This window comes from Colletotrichum spaethianum (assembly GCF_022836535.1).
Source record: "Colletotrichum spaethianum MAFF 239500 DNA, contig62, whole genome shotgun sequence".
NCBI classification, from domain to species: Eukaryota; Fungi; Ascomycota; class Sordariomycetes; order Glomerellales; family Glomerellaceae; genus Colletotrichum; species Colletotrichum spaethianum.
Genome location: NW_026054832.1, coordinates 65,754 through 82,838, shown reverse-complemented (window position 1 = coordinate 82,838; position 17,085 = coordinate 65,754). Strand labels below are relative to the sequence as shown.

The 17,085-nt window shown below is 40.0% G+C and overlaps 4 protein-coding genes across 4 annotated transcripts; 3 read left to right on the top strand and 1 right to left on the bottom strand.

Moving 5' to 3' along the window:
* Positions 1–1,760: 1,760 nt before the first annotated feature.
* Positions 1,761–3,894, bottom strand: ColSpa_12340 (vegetative incompatibility protein HET-E-1; the record flags this gene model as incomplete). The annotated part of the gene is given in 5 exon segments (XM_049278552.1): positions 1,761–2,065; positions 2,119–2,623; positions 2,642–2,779; positions 2,862–3,329; positions 3,448–3,894. The coding sequence occupies 5 exon segments, from the start codon at positions 3,892–3,894 to the stop codon at positions 1,761–1,763; spliced, it is 1,863 nt and encodes a 620-aa protein (XP_049134509.1).
* A 1,683-nt stretch (positions 3,895–5,577) lies between these two features.
* Positions 5,578–5,835, top strand: ColSpa_12339 (FAD-dependent monooxygenase ltmM; the record flags this gene model as incomplete). Its single annotated transcript, XM_049278551.1, has 1 exon — positions 5,578–5,835. One exon carries the CDS (start codon positions 5,578–5,580, stop codon positions 5,833–5,835), a length of 258 nt encoding a protein of 85 aa, XP_049134508.1.
* A 169-nt stretch (positions 5,836–6,004) lies between these two features.
* ColSpa_12338 (FAD-dependent monooxygenase asqG) lies at positions 6,005–6,975 on the top strand (the record flags this gene model as incomplete). Its single annotated transcript, XM_049278550.1, has 2 exons — positions 6,005–6,550; positions 6,583–6,975. 2 exons carry the CDS (start codon positions 6,005–6,007, stop codon positions 6,973–6,975), a joined length of 939 nt encoding a protein of 312 aa, XP_049134507.1.
* A 2,457-nt stretch (positions 6,976–9,432) lies between these two features.
* Positions 9,433–10,924, top strand: ColSpa_12337 (cytochrome P450 monooxygenase azaI; the record flags this gene model as incomplete). Its single annotated transcript, XM_049278549.1, has 4 exons — positions 9,433–9,498; positions 9,550–10,083; positions 10,275–10,430; positions 10,475–10,924. 4 exons carry the CDS (start codon positions 9,433–9,435, stop codon positions 10,922–10,924), a joined length of 1,206 nt encoding a protein of 401 aa, XP_049134506.1.
* Positions 10,925–17,085: the final 6,161 nt, after the last annotated feature.

The following is a 17,085-nucleotide window of genomic DNA, read 5'->3' as shown; positions in this document are numbered from 1 at the left end:
CGATTCTAGAGCTAACGCCCTGCCCCCGGCCCCATGGAACGGGAAACTATCCCAGTTCACCACCGACCCCGACCAGTCTCGGCCACAAATTTCATGGTGTCGTATTGTATCAGTTTTGAACACAACAAGAGAAGGGTGCCGTGTATCATGAGCTTCGAACCTCGTGCAGTCCTTAGTTGAGAAGGGGTGGCGCCGCCAGGACGAAAACATTAGTTTGCGTAATAAATTCAATTTTCAGGTGGTTCTACACTGTTTTCAGTTCGCAGGATGGTTGTATAAGCTAGTCCTTAACTACTTAAATCTTTTTTTTATACATAGATTTCTTTTAGTGTAATAAAAACTTAAAAGTGATTGAATTTTATGTATAAAATTTAGTTTTTTAGGTTCTATTAGTAACCTTACTTCTTAAAGCTTATATGGTACCTTATATGTGTGTTCTTTATGCCTTTTTAGGTTCTTAACAGAATAATAACATTATCAAGGTAATAAGTAACAAAAGTATTAAAGTACTTTTGAAGTAACATACATGCATAGTGAGCGACGTGTCATAGTGAGCGACGTACTTACTTATTGTACCTTAAAGAGTACTTTTTCAACTATTTTTAAAAAATCGAAATCTTATTTAAAATTAGTAAAACTTTACATTTAGCTATTAATAAGACTTATATACTAGTAAAAATATATTAGGATTTATTATTATTATACTATTACTTTTATTCTTGTATATTTTTCTTATCTAAGGCTATAATAAGAAGTCTAAAGGTTAAGGCATAGTAGTAATTTTAAGGATATTCTTTAGTAATATATAACTTTTATTAGTAGCTAATTATAAAGCTTTATTAGTTTTTAATAGGATTTCGATTTTTTAAAAATAGTTAAAAAAAAGTGCTCTTTAAGGTACAAAAAGTAAGTGCATTACTTACTATGATACGTCGCTCACTATGCATGTACGTTAACCTTATCTTTTTACTTTTACTTTTACTAAGTCTCTTTACTTCCTTATAACTATCTAAGAGTATCACTAGCATATTCTGAGTAAATACTACTTTTTCCAGGTTCTTTTTAGCCTAATTAAGGCTATAAATAAACTAGAAAGTACTGGTGCTGTTATTCAAATAATCCCTTTATAATCCTTAGTGTAGAATTAGTGTTACTAGTTAGTAATCCTGGCTAAGGGATCATGTTAGATTACCTGTGATCTGTACTGATCCATCACGTGACCTTCCCTAGTTCTTCCGTTCCGAGCCCGGTTCGTGCCGCTGGCCTGCATACTTGAACGTCTGGCTGCCCTGTTGGTCATTCCAGGGGTTTGCTTCAGGCTGCACTAGTCACCAACCGGATTTGGGTCGTAACAGTAATCTTTGACTAAACCCATGGTGACTAAGGTAACAGTTCTGTTCTGAAGCACGAGAAGACGACCGTCTGGTTACGACAGGAAGGGAAGTTTTGTCAATGATTAGGATGGCTTAAACCTAACAAAAGGACTTTGGGGAAGAATATTCTCTAACTCTATGCGAATGAACCTGTTGGTTTATTATTACCACAGTCGGCGGGAAACAGTCTAAACAGTTTCGTACCAGGTCGCTAAGCAGAGACCTTGTAGCTCTGATCGTGATCGTTTGTTACTAGGGGTGCTATCTCTTTTATTATTCGAAGGAAATCTGAGTGAGATTCAACTAGACCCTCATGGCAAGAGATAACAGGAGATGTATAGATGCAGTAAAACCGAGCGTGGAAACAAGGATCTCCTCCATCCTCAATCAACCAATATACTCCTTACCCATCATCCACTCGTCCTTATCGTATGAGCTCGGCCAAACTCCGCCTCGCCCAGGGGCCATGATGCCATTGGGATCGAGAGCGTTGTGAATTTTTTCATGCATCTTCCACAGAGCGCCGTTGTTGAAGTCGTTGGCATCAGCAACCTGGTCCATGAGTCCCACGTGCGTCCTGAACATGCTCCAGCCACGATATTTCCACTCCTTGATAAGGGTGCGAGCCAACCACTTGGCACGACTACGCATGTCTTTATCCTTGCGGTCATAGGGGATAAGACAAACATTGTCTGTGAACGATTGGGTTATTAAGAGATAGTCTCAGAGACAGTGAGCTACTTACGCATAGTTCGAAAGTAGGCAACATAGTGACTGATGTAGTCGATGCCTGCCTTGGCAAAGAGTTCTTTGGCCAAGGCGTACTGCTCCCAGACGGCCTTGCCCTCGAGCCGGGAGATGGCAGCGACCATGATGACAGAGCAGTTAGGCAGCCACTGCTTCATCCAAGCGAACTCGCCCATGGACGAGATGCCCTGGAGGTACGTGGCACGCACACGGACCAGGTTCTGCTCATCCGGATATTCATCGAGCGTGGCCCACTTGCTGCCGGGGATCTTGGTCAATTCGCGCTTGACGTCCTCGATTACCGCCTTGCGAACCTGGTCGGAGCCGTATACGGCGCCGATGTAGCGCCAACGCCCTGTGTTTAGCTTCCTAGCCATCTTCTCAAAGTCCTCTTCTGGGATAACCTCTGCGTGAGACGCGTTCGTGTAACTGGATCGCGCGCCGTAGTGAGCTGCCTCGAGAGTAAGGTTACGCAGACTGACTGTATTCTGCAACGAACCGGCCTACGAATCTGGTTAGACATTGCCCAAGTGTTTCCAAGGTAGATCATTTCTCGTTACTAAGTCAAGCGGCTGGATAGCATCAACCAGAGCAGCAAGGTCAGATTCCTTCTCTAATGTCACAGAGAAGGGTGTCATGCCCTGGGGCGTGGGCATTAACTGATAGATAAATGGCGGTATTAGTAGTGCTCAAGCAATAAAAAATTAGAAAGAAGGATCATGTATAAGGGGAATCACGCACATAGAAGCCCATCTTGGTTACGATACCGCTGGTCCCCTGGGAGAACAAGCCGTCGTTCATGGGGCCCCATCCGTAGGGGAACAAAGCGAAACACTCATTCAACTTCTGGTCGGCGGGGTGAACACCTTCTGCAGCCTGCCTGCGCCCCTCGGGGTCCTGAACGGCGCCCATGCCCATCCTGACGACCTCGCCGCCAGGCATGACAACCTCCATGCCGCTGTGCTTGCCCCATCGATCGCCGTAGAGCGATGCACCTCCACCGCGATCCAGGGCATTGCCGATCATGGACCCCCAGCCAAGGCCTGAAGAATCAACTCGAATCTTGTCCAGCAGGTTGCGGTCACGGAGGTAGTCGCTCATCTGCATGAACGTGACGCCGGGCTCCACGACGCAAACACAGGCAACAGTGTCCAAATGCAAAATCCGATTCATGTGGGTGCTTAACACCATGACGAGAGATCCGGGAACCTGTAAGTCCATTGAATTAGGATTTGAATCAAAAGAAACTTCCCTCATGCCCACCCAGAACTCTTCCTTGAAGTCTAAACAGACGGACAGTTAAAAAAGAAGGATAAGAAGCGCGTACCCTAGGTGCGGATCCTCCATAGGCAAGGTTCCGGCCTGTGCTAATGGGCCATAAGGGGATTTTGTGCTCGGTAGCAAGAGCCAAGATGGCTTGAATGTCTTGCACATGGCGCGGGTGACAGATTGAGGAGCCCACCAGCTCGACCTCGTCGTCGAACGATTGGTAGTAGTCGTGCGTTCGACAGTTGCGGCCAAAATCGCCATCCTCGTAGCCGTCAAAGTCGTACGAAGGTGAGATGACTGTGAAATTTGCCGCGCCAATAGTTGAGATCACCTTCTTGGCAAACTTGGCAAATGCAGCTTCCGTCACATTGGGGGGCAGAAACTTGGGCGACTTGAGTTCTATGTTGTTGTCGAATTCCGTGGCACGATTGGCAGCAGTCTTGTCGGCGGAACTGGGCCAGTGGTGGCCGCCAGCGGCATTCAAAGGGGTTTGGGTGGTAGCCATAGTCAAATTATGAAGTTGAAAAATATGCTGTGTCCGCTATGTGGATAGAGATGTGATGGCCAGTTCGTTAAGAGCAAAGATATTCCTTGAGCATGAACGGAACAGTTCTACTGGCCATTATACTATGCTTCTTTATATACGCTTTGCCCGATTCTCTTGCGAGCATGGAAATCGGATCTCCGGTTATTGACATTTGCGTGATGTAAAGCTTTCTAGATATTCGACTCTAGACGGTCGCACTCTCTGATGAAAGCTGCCCAACGCCTTCCGTTCTCGGGCTATGTTCATACATGTTGCCTAGAGTAGTCCGATACGACCCTCGGAGTCTCAAAGGCCTTACATTGCGCGAACGTTCCTTGTGACTCGGGTAATCTTTGACTGAACCCATGGTGACTAGGATAACAGTTCTGTTCCGAAGCATGAGAGAACCAATTGTCATGGATGCAGATTGCGGAAGTCCTTGAAGTCTAAATAACGTGTAGGCAACGAGAAAAGCGCCGGGAATCTTGAAAAAGCTGTGGCCTGTTCTGTGTGTCGTTGGGACCGCCGAGAGCTGTTGGTGCAAACGACTTGGCGTAACCCTGTTAGCTCTCTGGCTACACGTTCTCAGAATTACCTTCTGCGTACACACATGTGTGGTACTCGACAGTCTGAAACTGGTGTCATCAGACGACTGTCTACCTGAGCACAACATAGGTCCAATCAATCATGATTAATCCGGAGTTCATTAACGGACTGAAAAGTTTTGGTATTGTTCGTTTATTTCGCTAAAAGTCTGTATGCATTATTGATTCTTGTTTCCAATTTGCTCTCGTACACATGATAGTGAGACTTAAGTCGAGGGGAAAGTGACGGCTAGTAAAAATGCTTCTTGAATCAAAAGATGGTTCCAGTGAATGTCGATCTAAGCAACGGTTGCCTTTTTGGCAAATCTTCTTGGTGTTCACTTCATTGTGCGGTGGTATTCCAAACGTTGATAAAGTCAAGGATGAAAGCTTATGAGCGGCTACAAACTTGAAGACTAAGATCAACCCTACTCAGTACACGCATGATTGAAATATTTCGTAGAATGCACATCTAGCTTCGGTATCGCATACCCGGCGTGAAGTGGGTGTGAGGCGGTCAAGCCATATTTTCTTTGTGCACGATGCCACCCGTTCAGGCAATGTTTCCACCTGTCGGACTGCCGGCTCCATAAAAGAAACGCGTCAGAAGTGGGTCCCGTCCCCCCTTCATAGAGAATAGGCTTCACCCCAGCCCTCCTTCCGAGAACGTCCTACACATCGTAGCAATGGAGTACGTACAATGCATGCACCCGAGTACATGCGTGTGCATGCATGTGCGTATGAGTAAATCGCCTGGCAGGTGCCAAGAAAACCAGGACTACCGGTATTACGTAGTGATTACAACCTACAGAGGGACTTTGACTAATATACTCAGGTTAGCTAGAGTTTACCATACACAATGGTGATGGTGCGGGAAAAGTCTTGTGCTCCGTATCCATACGTCAGAGCAGGTAAGTGGAAGTGCCGGTTTTTAGGCACCTGCTTGGCCGCATAACTACCCTGTTCAGTCGTTAATTTTAGTTTGGTCTCGACTGGGTAGGCAAGAGGACTACCATTTGTGTGCCTGTCATTGCTTTTCTGTTGAGGTAAGTGGGGAGACGGTCTGTCTCTCGCCTTCATGCTCGAGCAGACCGGCATCGACTTTCTGGTGCTCGGGGATGGCCCCACAATTGCGCACCAGGTCGGCACCGGCATGGCCTTTTTCCACGGCGGCGCGCGCATCTTCGACCAGCTGGACCTGTTTGAGCGCTTGCGGGACATTGCTTCAGTCTTCGAACCCATGTACGACTGGCGGCCCGACGGGACGCAGAACGTGTGCGTGCAGAGCGTGTCGCCCTTCTTCGACCGGACGCTCGGCTACCCCGTGCTGTTCTAGGACAGACAACAAGCGGTGCAGCTGTTGTACGAGGGCATCAGGCAGACGCAAAAGTCGTTACTGGTACGTCGTCGCCATGGTGAATTGGTGTACGTGTGTCTGACCAAAATGTCCTGGCGCTGGCGTCGCCCACGTCGACGAATCCTCGACCTCGGTGACCGTCACCGCCATGACTCCGGGTCAGTCCTCCACCGGCACCCTACTTGTCGGCTGTGACGGCGTCAGGTCCACCGTTCGCTCCGAAATGTGGCGCCTCGGCAACGTCCAATATCCGGGCTACTTCGGCTCAGGCGGACTCTCCGAGGTGCGCGCCCGTTGGTGCACCCTGTTTGGTATCTCGGCCATCGACACCGTGCCCCGCAGCGCCAACATGACCATGAATCAGGACTTTGCCTGCAACCTGATGTCGCGCGGGGGCTACGCCTATCTTGTGCTGCATATGCCGCTGCCTAAGACACTTGATGGCGACGACATCCAACCGTACGACGCCAACGCGCCGGAGGAGGTGGCCAGAAAGCACTGGGACGATCTGCTCCGCGAGGGCGTCACCTTTTCCGACGTGTACGCCAAGTTGACGCGCAAGATGCTAGGGCTCTGCCAGGAGTACGTCCTGCAGAAGTGGCACTTTGGCCGCGTCATGCTGCTCGGCGACGCCGTGCACAAGAACTATCCGGCCACTGGCCAGGGCGCCATGCCCTGTCTCGAAGAAAACGCCGTGTTACGAACTTCCTGGTCCGGCGGTACAAGGCGTCGCCGGCGTCGGCGCCGTTGCCCTGCCCGCAACTCAAGCGCGCCGGCTTTGAGGCCCTCTCCGCCGAGACGCAGCGCCGCCGTGCCAAGTGTTCCAAAGCCACCTCACAGGAGCCGTTCCTTGTCATCAGCCTGTACGCGTGGCGCAACCCGGGGTTCAGACTCATGTTGCGGTATTTGCTGCCGCTGATCATGCCCGATTTCATCATGGGCATCTTCATGGACACGATGCGGCCAGCGCCATGTCTGCCGCACGAGTATGCAAATGCGCTGGCGGGCAAAATGAATGCGCTGGTGGGCTTTGACGACGAAGATCGGGGGCCCAAGGTGCCTCTGGCAGGGAAGGCGCTACAGAGTATCACCTGCCTGGTGCTCGTCAATCTAACATGAGCTGCCTCTCGAAGAAACCATGCTCCATGCATGTAATCCTTTCCTTCTCGTCCGGGTTCGCGATGCGGACCACCTCCGGCGGATATTGCAACACCAGATCTCCCCCCTTCGGATCCGGGTTCATCTCCACCACCCTGTCTCCGCCCCGCCAGCAGCGCGCTCGTGTCGTAGATGCGTGCTCACGGCGCCTTCATTGCCGCCATGCTCTACATGAAGGCGGTGAAGGACTCCTACTTGAACGAAATGGCCTGGTACCATGTAACGAGGCCCAGTGTCAGAGACCTATCAGGGGTGCGCCGGTGGGTCCCGTTAGTCATCCTGTTAGTCAGCCAGACGAGGGATAAAACCCCTTTTCTAGGCTGATTCTGGGCAGGCCAGAATTGAATGATGTTACAACACCACCCCTACCTATCGTTAAGTGACCCTATCGTTAACTTCCTCACTCTGATGCCAGCGCCTCTGACACCCAGACGGTCCGGGTCAAAGGGACTCATCAAGAAGTGGCGGCGTGATCACACGGCTTCGCGTTGCCGGTAGAGGCAAGGAAGGAGGGCAAGTGCGTGGCGGAGGTGATTAGGTGATTAAGCATGAAGACGGAGGTTTTAGCTAGGTGATGGTGTCGGGAAAAGAGGGCAGAGAGAAAGGGGGTGGGGGGGAAGGAGAAGAGAGCCTTACGATGCGCGGATGGTAGCCGTGGCGGGCATGGACTGCTCAGCTCGACAGTCAGGGGCGTGAGCTTGTATAGGTCAACGCCGTCTCTTTGAAAGACTCTTGTCACAAATTGGCTTGCAATAACTTAGAAGCTTGTCCAACGACGCCTCCTTGCTTCCCGCGACTCGAGATCCACCATGATGCAAAAGGTGGCCAGGTTGCCGAAGGCCCCAAGTGTGGTAGGGGTTGGAATTCAGCAATTGTACACAAAGGAATAATAGATGAGGATTAGGAACAGTAAACGTCAGTAAACGTTAGTAAAACAAAACTTTGATTAAGCTACTTGGAGAACAAAAAGGGATGTATGGATGCACTGCCATACTGCCATCTGTTGACATGCCTGATGTGGCACTGGTCCGTTTGTCTCGGTCCTTTGCTTTGCTCGTGTGTTCATTTCTACCTAGACTCCATTCCCATGCGATGACCGACATTGCAGCCCCTTTTTCAGTCATCCGGACCGCCACCTCTAGGGCCGCATTGGCATTGAAGTAGCTGTGGCATTTCTGACATCGAAGCACCATCGGCATGCCGAACGAGCGTTTTAAAGGTCGCGACTGGGATCCGGCCTCAGTAACAACCCAAGGTAGCCGTCATGGCGCCAAACCTCCCGCGCCACGGCCGCGTGTACCGTTTCTGAAACCGCCCAGTCTTTTCCCAACTCCAACCCCTCTGACGTGCCTACAAGCCCGTAGATTCATCCGTTCGTACCCTCCGCAATGCGTACCTGAGCCCAGACTAAACGCCGCCAGCCAACCAGACCGCAAACCACTTTGCCGAGATAACGCAAGATGTGATTCCCAGACAACCAAGCAACCGGGGTTTCCTTAAGCCACGTTTCAGACCGGCCTCAGCTTACTGATAGTAGCCTATTGTATGCAGTCAGTACGGAGGGCAGCCGCGCATTTCTACCGAAGCGAGAGAAGAAAAATGATTCCTGTAAGTTTGGAGGTAATAGTGGCACAGCTGAAACGGGTGAGTCAGGGTTCTCAAGTTGTTGCCGAGACAGGCACGTCGTGACCGTCACTGTCAGCTTCTGTTACAAGGATAGTAAACTAAATACCTTCTATAGCTCTTTAGTAGTTAACTTTATACTATAACTAAGTTACTTTTAGATTTTCCTTTATTACAAAGCTATAATAGCTGCCTACATGCTACGAGCAGGTCAGGGTAACCAACTGCACCACAAAGCCAAATCTTTGGTAATGATGCACCTGTATCATTATCCCCTGTTCTGCACTACATAGTTACGTCGGCCAGCACCCCAACTGATTGGGTCGAAACATTGAGAAAATGGCATATGTATATCGTTGAGACGCTGTTCTTGAACTTTGCTCTACTGATTACCCCATTAGTCTTCAGTTGGTTGGATAATGAAGTAATGAAACGTTTGACGCTTAAGCACGGCCACACAGGGTATGCTCCGGTATCTTTTTATTTTTATTGGATAGACCCTTCAGGAATCTTTTCCGAACCGTGATAAAAAATACAACGTCTTAATGCGGCGTAATCTTTCAACACCCCACTGGAAAAAACAAAGGCGTGTATCCCACAGTGGGGAGTCCATTTTTGTTGGTGGGGAAGTGCGGAAAATTGACAAATATACTCGCTGTATCGCGTTTGGCGGCTTACGCACCCTGTTGCGCCGTGACTCCCAATTCTAAGGTATATAGCGGAACCGATTTGCACATCATGCTCCATAACCTGAATAACTATGACCACCAGTTTAAGTGAGAAATCATTATCAACATGGATACTATTGGAGAGAATGCTTTCCACCTTGGAGGTGCCCTTATATGCGTTGCACTAGCTGCGGTTAGTAGACGCGATTCTCCAATGTTCTTTCCATAGAACTCAGACTAACAGGAAGCTACTCAGTTTATCTACACCGGTCTTTCAAACCCTTTATCGAACATACCAGGGCCGTGGTACACCAGATTTACCGCAATTCCATCGACATACAAATTTATGACCGGTCATCATCCTGACTGGATTCACAGCTTACACGCAAGATACGGATCTATAGTGCGATACAGTCCATCAGAGGTTGATGTCTCTGATCCAGCAGCATGCCAGCGTATCCATTCTGCTAAAGCGGGGTACTTAAAGACGCCCTTCTATACACTTCTCGTCACGGATGCCTCGAACGTCTTCAATGAGATCCGCCCTGACATTCACCGGAGATTCAAGCGTCTCTTATCACATCCCATGTCAGAAACTGGCTTGAAAACATTCTATCCCCGTATTGATAATAAGGTGCGGCTTGCTATCGACCGTATGTGTGACGAAAATACAGCATGCGGTGCTGCTGATGTCGCCAAGTGGTTTATGTTCCTTTCGTTTGATGTTATTGGCGACATCGCGTTTAGCGAATCATTTGGTAACTTAGAAAATGGCAAGGTTCGTCCCATAGCACGCACGCACTTTATGAACCTTTATCTAATCAGTTATGCCCTCAACAGAGAACTCAGTCAGTGACCGACTTTGTTAGCCTAGGTTATGTCAGCAGTCTTCGAATCACCTTTCCGATCATTTCCAGGTTGGCTCGATACTTACCGATCCCGGTGTTCAAAGACGCTACAGCAATTCAGTTTCGAGTCTTTGATTATGCCCAGAAAGCCTTAGACCGTCATGCTAAGCGAGTAGAGGAATTGGGCTCTGACCCCAAGCCGACTGTCTTTTCTAAGATCTATGATGCCAACGAAAAGGAGATGTTATCAAGAAAAGAGATGCGAGACAACGCACTGGTATGTATCTTCCGCAGGAGCAATACCGCTGCTGACTCTCTTAGGCATTCATTGTTGGCGGCAGTGATACTACTGCCAACTCTATGATTTATCTTGTTTGGGCTGTTTGCAAGAATCCAAGGATAAAGGCTAGGCTCATGAAGGAGCTGAGCTCTCTTCCAGAAGACTATACCTACGATCATCTGAAGGAGTTGACTTATCTCAACTGCATTGTAAATGAGAGCTTACGACTATACTCAGCTCTTCCGGGTGGGCTTCCGAGACTAGTACCCCCTGAAGGTGCAGAGCTAGCAGGATATTTTGTCCCTGGCAGGTCGGTTGTTGCGACGCAGGCATATAGTCTGCATCGCAACCCAGACGCGTTCCCTGACCCATATCGATTTAATCCAGAGCGATGGGAGAATACCACACAGCTCATGAAAGATTGCTCTATGCCATTTGGGGGAGGCGCCAGAAGTAAGGCTCCTATACTCCCTTTCATCCTCGTTCTTTAAAATTCCATCCTAGCATAGCAAGCCTCTACTAACCATTCTATTTTTTGTATGCTGTCTTAAATTCCTTTACTAACGCTGTACAGCATGCTTAGGGCGACATTTGGCTAGAATCGAGCTGCGCCTGATTACTGCAAGATTCTTTCTGGCTTTTCCAAAAGCTACGTTATCTGATTATGATGGTATGTGCGATAAGGATATGGAACCTTCGTTGTACTTTTTAATGGTGCCAAGCGGTCATCGCTGCTGGATTAAGCTCCACGAGTGAATGGTGGCTAGGCTTTCTTTAGTATGTAAATCAGTTAATGTCAAAGGACAATATGGCAGCCCCTCCTCTCGGCATTGTGGCGCAACGTGGCACAGGTAAAGGGCGTAGCTACAAGGGCGTAAGGTTCATAGGGCTGTCTCAGCGTGCAGGGCCCAACTGTGCTATTGACATGCCGAATCACGACCTAATTCGAATGGCACGGATCTCTGAGCGACTAGTTGTTACGGTCACATATCCTAGAGTGGTGCTTTCTGCTAATAGATAGCTAAGGTCAATACTAAACAACAGTAAAGTAAGTCATGTTAGTAATCTTGCTGGTCTGTTAGCGTCTCATGATTGGTTAGGCGTCGTAAGGCATAGGTAGTGAAACTGCGTAGAACAAAGGAAGCCAGCAAGTAAGCGGTTAGCACACAAACCACACTAAACACTAAGGCCTCAGTGTTGTTACGAGTGCACATAAAGTGACCGATTAATAAAGGTGATTAACACGACGCCTAGAAAGCAGAAAGATAGCTTTTTAGGTGTGCCTTAGCTTAATTAGGGCTATAGGCAAGCTTAGATAAAGCGTCTTTATAGGTTTAGTAAGGTAGTTAAAGTTGCTTTTATTACTAAGTGGTACAACGTATATGTATAGCGAGTAGCCTATTATAGTAAGCAGCCTATTTCTTTTTACCTTTATATAAGTTAATTAAGCTATATTATATAAAATCAATTAAAACTAACGTATATACATAGTAAGCTACGCATCATAGTAAGTTATACACCTCCTACTTCCCTCTAACTATTTTATATGTTAGTTAAGTAGTATTATACAAAATTAATTAAAACTACTTATTATCCTTTTTCTTAGAGGTCTCTTATACTATATGATATGTTTATATATTATACTTAATCTTTTTATAATTACTATATTACTAACTATATAGTTTACTCCCCCTTATATAAGCCTCCTCTTAATATATATTTTTGCTTTTAGTATTAATAATCTTCTTTTTTACTTAAATTACTTTAGCTTTAGCTATATTAAGTAACTTTTTAAGATATAATTAGGTTTTTTAGCTTTTTAGTGTTTACTTAATACCTTATTTATTATATAAAGCCTATAGTTGTTAGCCTTAAAGAGAGCTAATTAAAATATTAACTTAGTAATACTTTTAGTTTATAAGTTTATTACTTTATATAAGTATATTAGTAAACTATATTAATAATTATAAATCTTTTTTTAAGTAATACAAAGCTTTATATAGCGTTATATATTATAATTAATATCTTTAGATCTTAAGAGCCTTAGCTATTAAGGCATAACTTAAATAATATTAGTGTCTTAAGCTTAAAATCTAGGTAAAAACTAACTACTTTTAGGTTAAAAGGTATAAGGTTAGCTTATTTAAAACTAGCTTATATATTGTTTTTATTTATTAAAGTAAAAAAGATTACTTTAAAAGTAAAAAAGAAGTTATTTTTAGTAATATATATAATTTATATATATATTAGTTTTTTAATTTCTTTACTATATAATAGTTTTAGTAGACTAAAATAGCTATTATTAAGAGGCTAAAGCTTATATAATAAATAAAAAGTATATAAAAAGTAATAATATTATATTTCTTATAACGTAGCTTATAAGTAAGTAGGCTATATAAGCTAGTAGGCTACTTTCCTAGAATTTTATATAACCTATCTTTCCCTTTATTTTTCTCTAATGATAAATATAGTACACTATTTAATTAAAAGTGATTTAGTTTTAGCGCTTAATACGCTTTATTTTAACCCTAAATTAAGTATACAAAAAGCTATATTAATCTATAATGTCCTTTATATAACCCTTTAATAATAATAAGCTAGTTAGCTTATAAAGAGTAATATATAACTATATAACTAGAATTTAACCTTATATAAAGAAAATAATATTATATAATATATAATTAACCTAGATTTATAATTATTTCCTTTACGCTTAGGTAGTGTTTAAGAAATAGTAAATTAACTTTTTTATAAATATAATATATAACGTATTAGGATAAACTAGGCCTTGAACTTTATATAATAATAACCTAAGCTCTAGATGCGTTTTAATTAAAGAATTAACTATTAGAGAGTACTCTATAAGAATCTAGACGTATATTATACATAGTTTTTTTTATATAAAATATAATTATAAAGTATAAGATGTATAATAATAATATTTATTGTTAAATAGATTCTCTCTTTCTAAGAGAACCTTTTTGTATGATTATACTTAGGTTAAAGTTAAGGTGAACTAAAGATGTATTTTTTGTAATTATCTTCCTAACTATAAGACTTGGCTTTTGTATATAAGATATATGATCTTATATGTCCTTAAGTTAGTTTAGTATAAATATACTTTTAATCTTTTTAATAGATAACTAAGAGCTAAATATCTAGTCTGTGTTTTCTGTTATAATATATATTCTTAAGTTATACGTGTTATATAACTAGCTAGTACTATTATTCTAATACTTATAACTTTTTCTTTTATAACTATATGACTCCTTATAGTGTCTAATTAGGTTACGCTAATTATAATATTAATAATTTTATTATATAACCTTATAGGTTAGGCTATTTGTGTTATACAATAAATTACTAATATTAAACTCTAGGTAACTAATTTTTTTTTTTTGCCTAGTTAAGTAGGCAAGTTACGTGTTAGTGAAGTTCCTTCCTTTCTTATTAACTTTACTTCTACTTCTACTATTAATATACTTTCTTTCTTTTATATAATAACTTTAAGTATTTAAAACTTTTTTTATTTATTTATTTATTATTTTTTTTTTACCTTTTATATATATTATTTTCTCATATAATTAATTAATAATAACCTTTCCCTTTTTTTTTAATTAACTCTAATAATAACTACTTATATATAAGATTTCCTCTTATATGTTTCTTTTTATTAATTTATTAATAGTACTTTACATAATTAATTTATTATATCTTTTATTACCTTTAGTAGTTTAATCTTTAGTAATATTAGTATATATACTAATGTGTCTAATAGTTATTAGCTTTGTCTTTTAACTAGTAACGCTAATAATTATACTCTTCTGTTAGCTTTAGCTATTAAGGTATATTACTTTTGTTCTTACCTTGTCTTTATACATTAATCTTAACTATAAGATAAGGAGTGTCTTATTATTAAACTTAGAATATGTTGGTAATATTCTTAGATAGTCACAGGGAAGTAAAGAGACTTAGTGAAGGTAAAGGTAGAAAGATAAGGTTGTTGTATTTATGCATGCTATTATATCTGCTTTTCTTTCTAAAAGGTAGGAATATCTTAGGCTTATATCCTTTTCTTGATATCTTATTAGTAATATGATTATCTAATAAAATAATCTTATCTGGAATCTAGGAGTTGGTTTTCTGGAATCTAGGGTTAACTAGATCTAAGGCTGGAATTCTAGGGTTAACTAGATCTAAGACTTAGAATTCTAGGGTTAACCTGATTCTTATAAGCCTATCTTATATATAGATAAGTTATATATGGTTATAAAGCTCCTATTTTACTTAATCCAAATATAGATATAGTAAGTTTATATAGTTATTAGATATAAAGATATAATTAGATAAGATAAGAGTTCTTATAATAAATCTTATTCTTAGTATTAATATACTGTTATATAATATTAAGATCTGCGTTACTAGTAACACTTCTGTCTAATAGTTTATTATTAGTATTATTTACTACTAAGGCTATTTCCTTATAGTCTTGGTTTAGTCTTATAGTTATATAGCTATTACTTGTAGTAATAAATGCGTAACAACTGACTCTCTGCGCTTCTACTAGTGTACCTATATTCTTACCTTTTAGGGTAACGCCTATACTAAGTACATCTAGCAGTTACATAGCGCTTACTACACCTATTATAGTTAAGATATTAATTTGTCTAATAACCTGGGTAATAATGATAATAATAATAACAGTGGCCTTAGTAACTACAAGGCTCTTAACGTTACTAATGCTTATAAGCCTTATACGCTTAGTAGTAAGCTTAGTAAGAACGTTGGCAAGGGTAGTTGTTTCCTTAGCACTTCTACTAGCCTTATAGTTATTAATAAGGAGTAATTATATAACTTCTTTTTTCTAAAATCTTATATAATAATTAAATAAATTATATAATATAGTAATTTAAAAAGGTTATAAATATAATAGAGGTATAATTTAATATTAAGATTAGTATTAGTAGTAGTTAAATATATTAAATATCTTTTTAAAGTTATACTTTATTTTTAGATAATTAGTTATATATAACAATAAAGTTATATAAATTAATTATTAAGTATTTTCTTTTAAATTTTTAATATATACCTTAATTTAAATCCTTAACATATTTATTATAATTAATTATTTAAGTATTAAGTTTAGTGATTTCTTAGTAAAGGTGTTAGTAGAGTTATTTTTCCTATTAATCTATCTTACTTCTAAGATCTCTTTTTTTTTATATAACTTATATAGACTTATAATATTAATTATAAGCCTCTTTTTATTTATTATATTTAGTTATATAAGGTATTTGTATAACGATTATAAGTTTAAATAAATAATAACTAGAATCCTTAAGAGTTATAATATATAAAAGATCTTAGTAAGTATTATACTAAAAAATATTTTATTATTAAATCTTATAGTTATTTTATATAATTTACTTATAAGTACGCTTTATATAACTCTTTTATACTTTATTAAACTTTAGTATATAATATTTCCTTTAATCTAATAGTCTATTATTATATAAGCTATTTCTTTAGCTAATATAATTATAAATTTAAGTTATAATAATAAATCTAAGTTATTTATAAGTAATTTATTTATAAAGATATATATTTTTATATAATAAAGATTAAAAAGAATATATATAAGACCTTATATAAAGTTATTGATTTATTACTAAAGTTATATGTTTAAAGCTTTAATATCCTTTTTATTAAGTTCTTTAGTTTAGGCTATAATTAATAGGTTATATAATGCTTTTAGTTAACAGATAAATATAAGATATATTTCTTTTACCCTTTAAGAAATATACTACTAATATATATTACATATATTAGGATTAATAAGTTTTAAGTATTTTACTTAGCCTTTTTAAGTAAAAGTAATATAGTTATTATACAATTAAATCTTTCTCTTATTAAAGTTAATTTTACTATTAGGTAATAAGGTAGTCTTTAGTTTTATATAAAGTCTTTTTTTTTTTAGCTTTTCTTCTTTTCTCTAGGAAAAGGTAAGTGTAGTAAAGCTAAGTGTATTATCTATTTATATAGCTATAATCTTAAAGGTATTTAGTTCTTCTGTTATATATAGTAAGTATAGATTATATATTAACTTTATTATCTTTAGATTCTTTTTATAATACTTAGAATAGGTTTTGTATTAGTATAGGCTTAACTCTATTAAGTTATATAATAGTTTTAAGATATAAAGAAGTATATTCTTAAGATATTTGTTTTTTAACTCTTTAAGTAGTTATATAATAATTATTTTAGTTAAATAATTATTTAATTATATATATACCTAAGTTATATCTCTAAGTTTCTTTTTATATTTATAGTCTTATATAAGAATAGGTCTAATTATAAGTATAAGCTTTTAGCTTATCTATTAAATAGTAGGTGCTTAGGTTAAGAGTTCTTTTTTCTCTTAGTCCTTATACCCTTATATAACAAGTCTTAACTTCTTATATAGCTTAGATAATAAGTTCTTAATTTCTTATACTATTTATGTCTTATAAATATAAAGGTAATTATACTTTTTTAGATTATATAATATAAAAGTAAAGACTTTTTAGTTAATAAGGTTATTTATCTGTATTTAGTTTAACTCTTTATATAAAGCATCTAGTATTATAATTATATTATTAAACTATAACTTTTC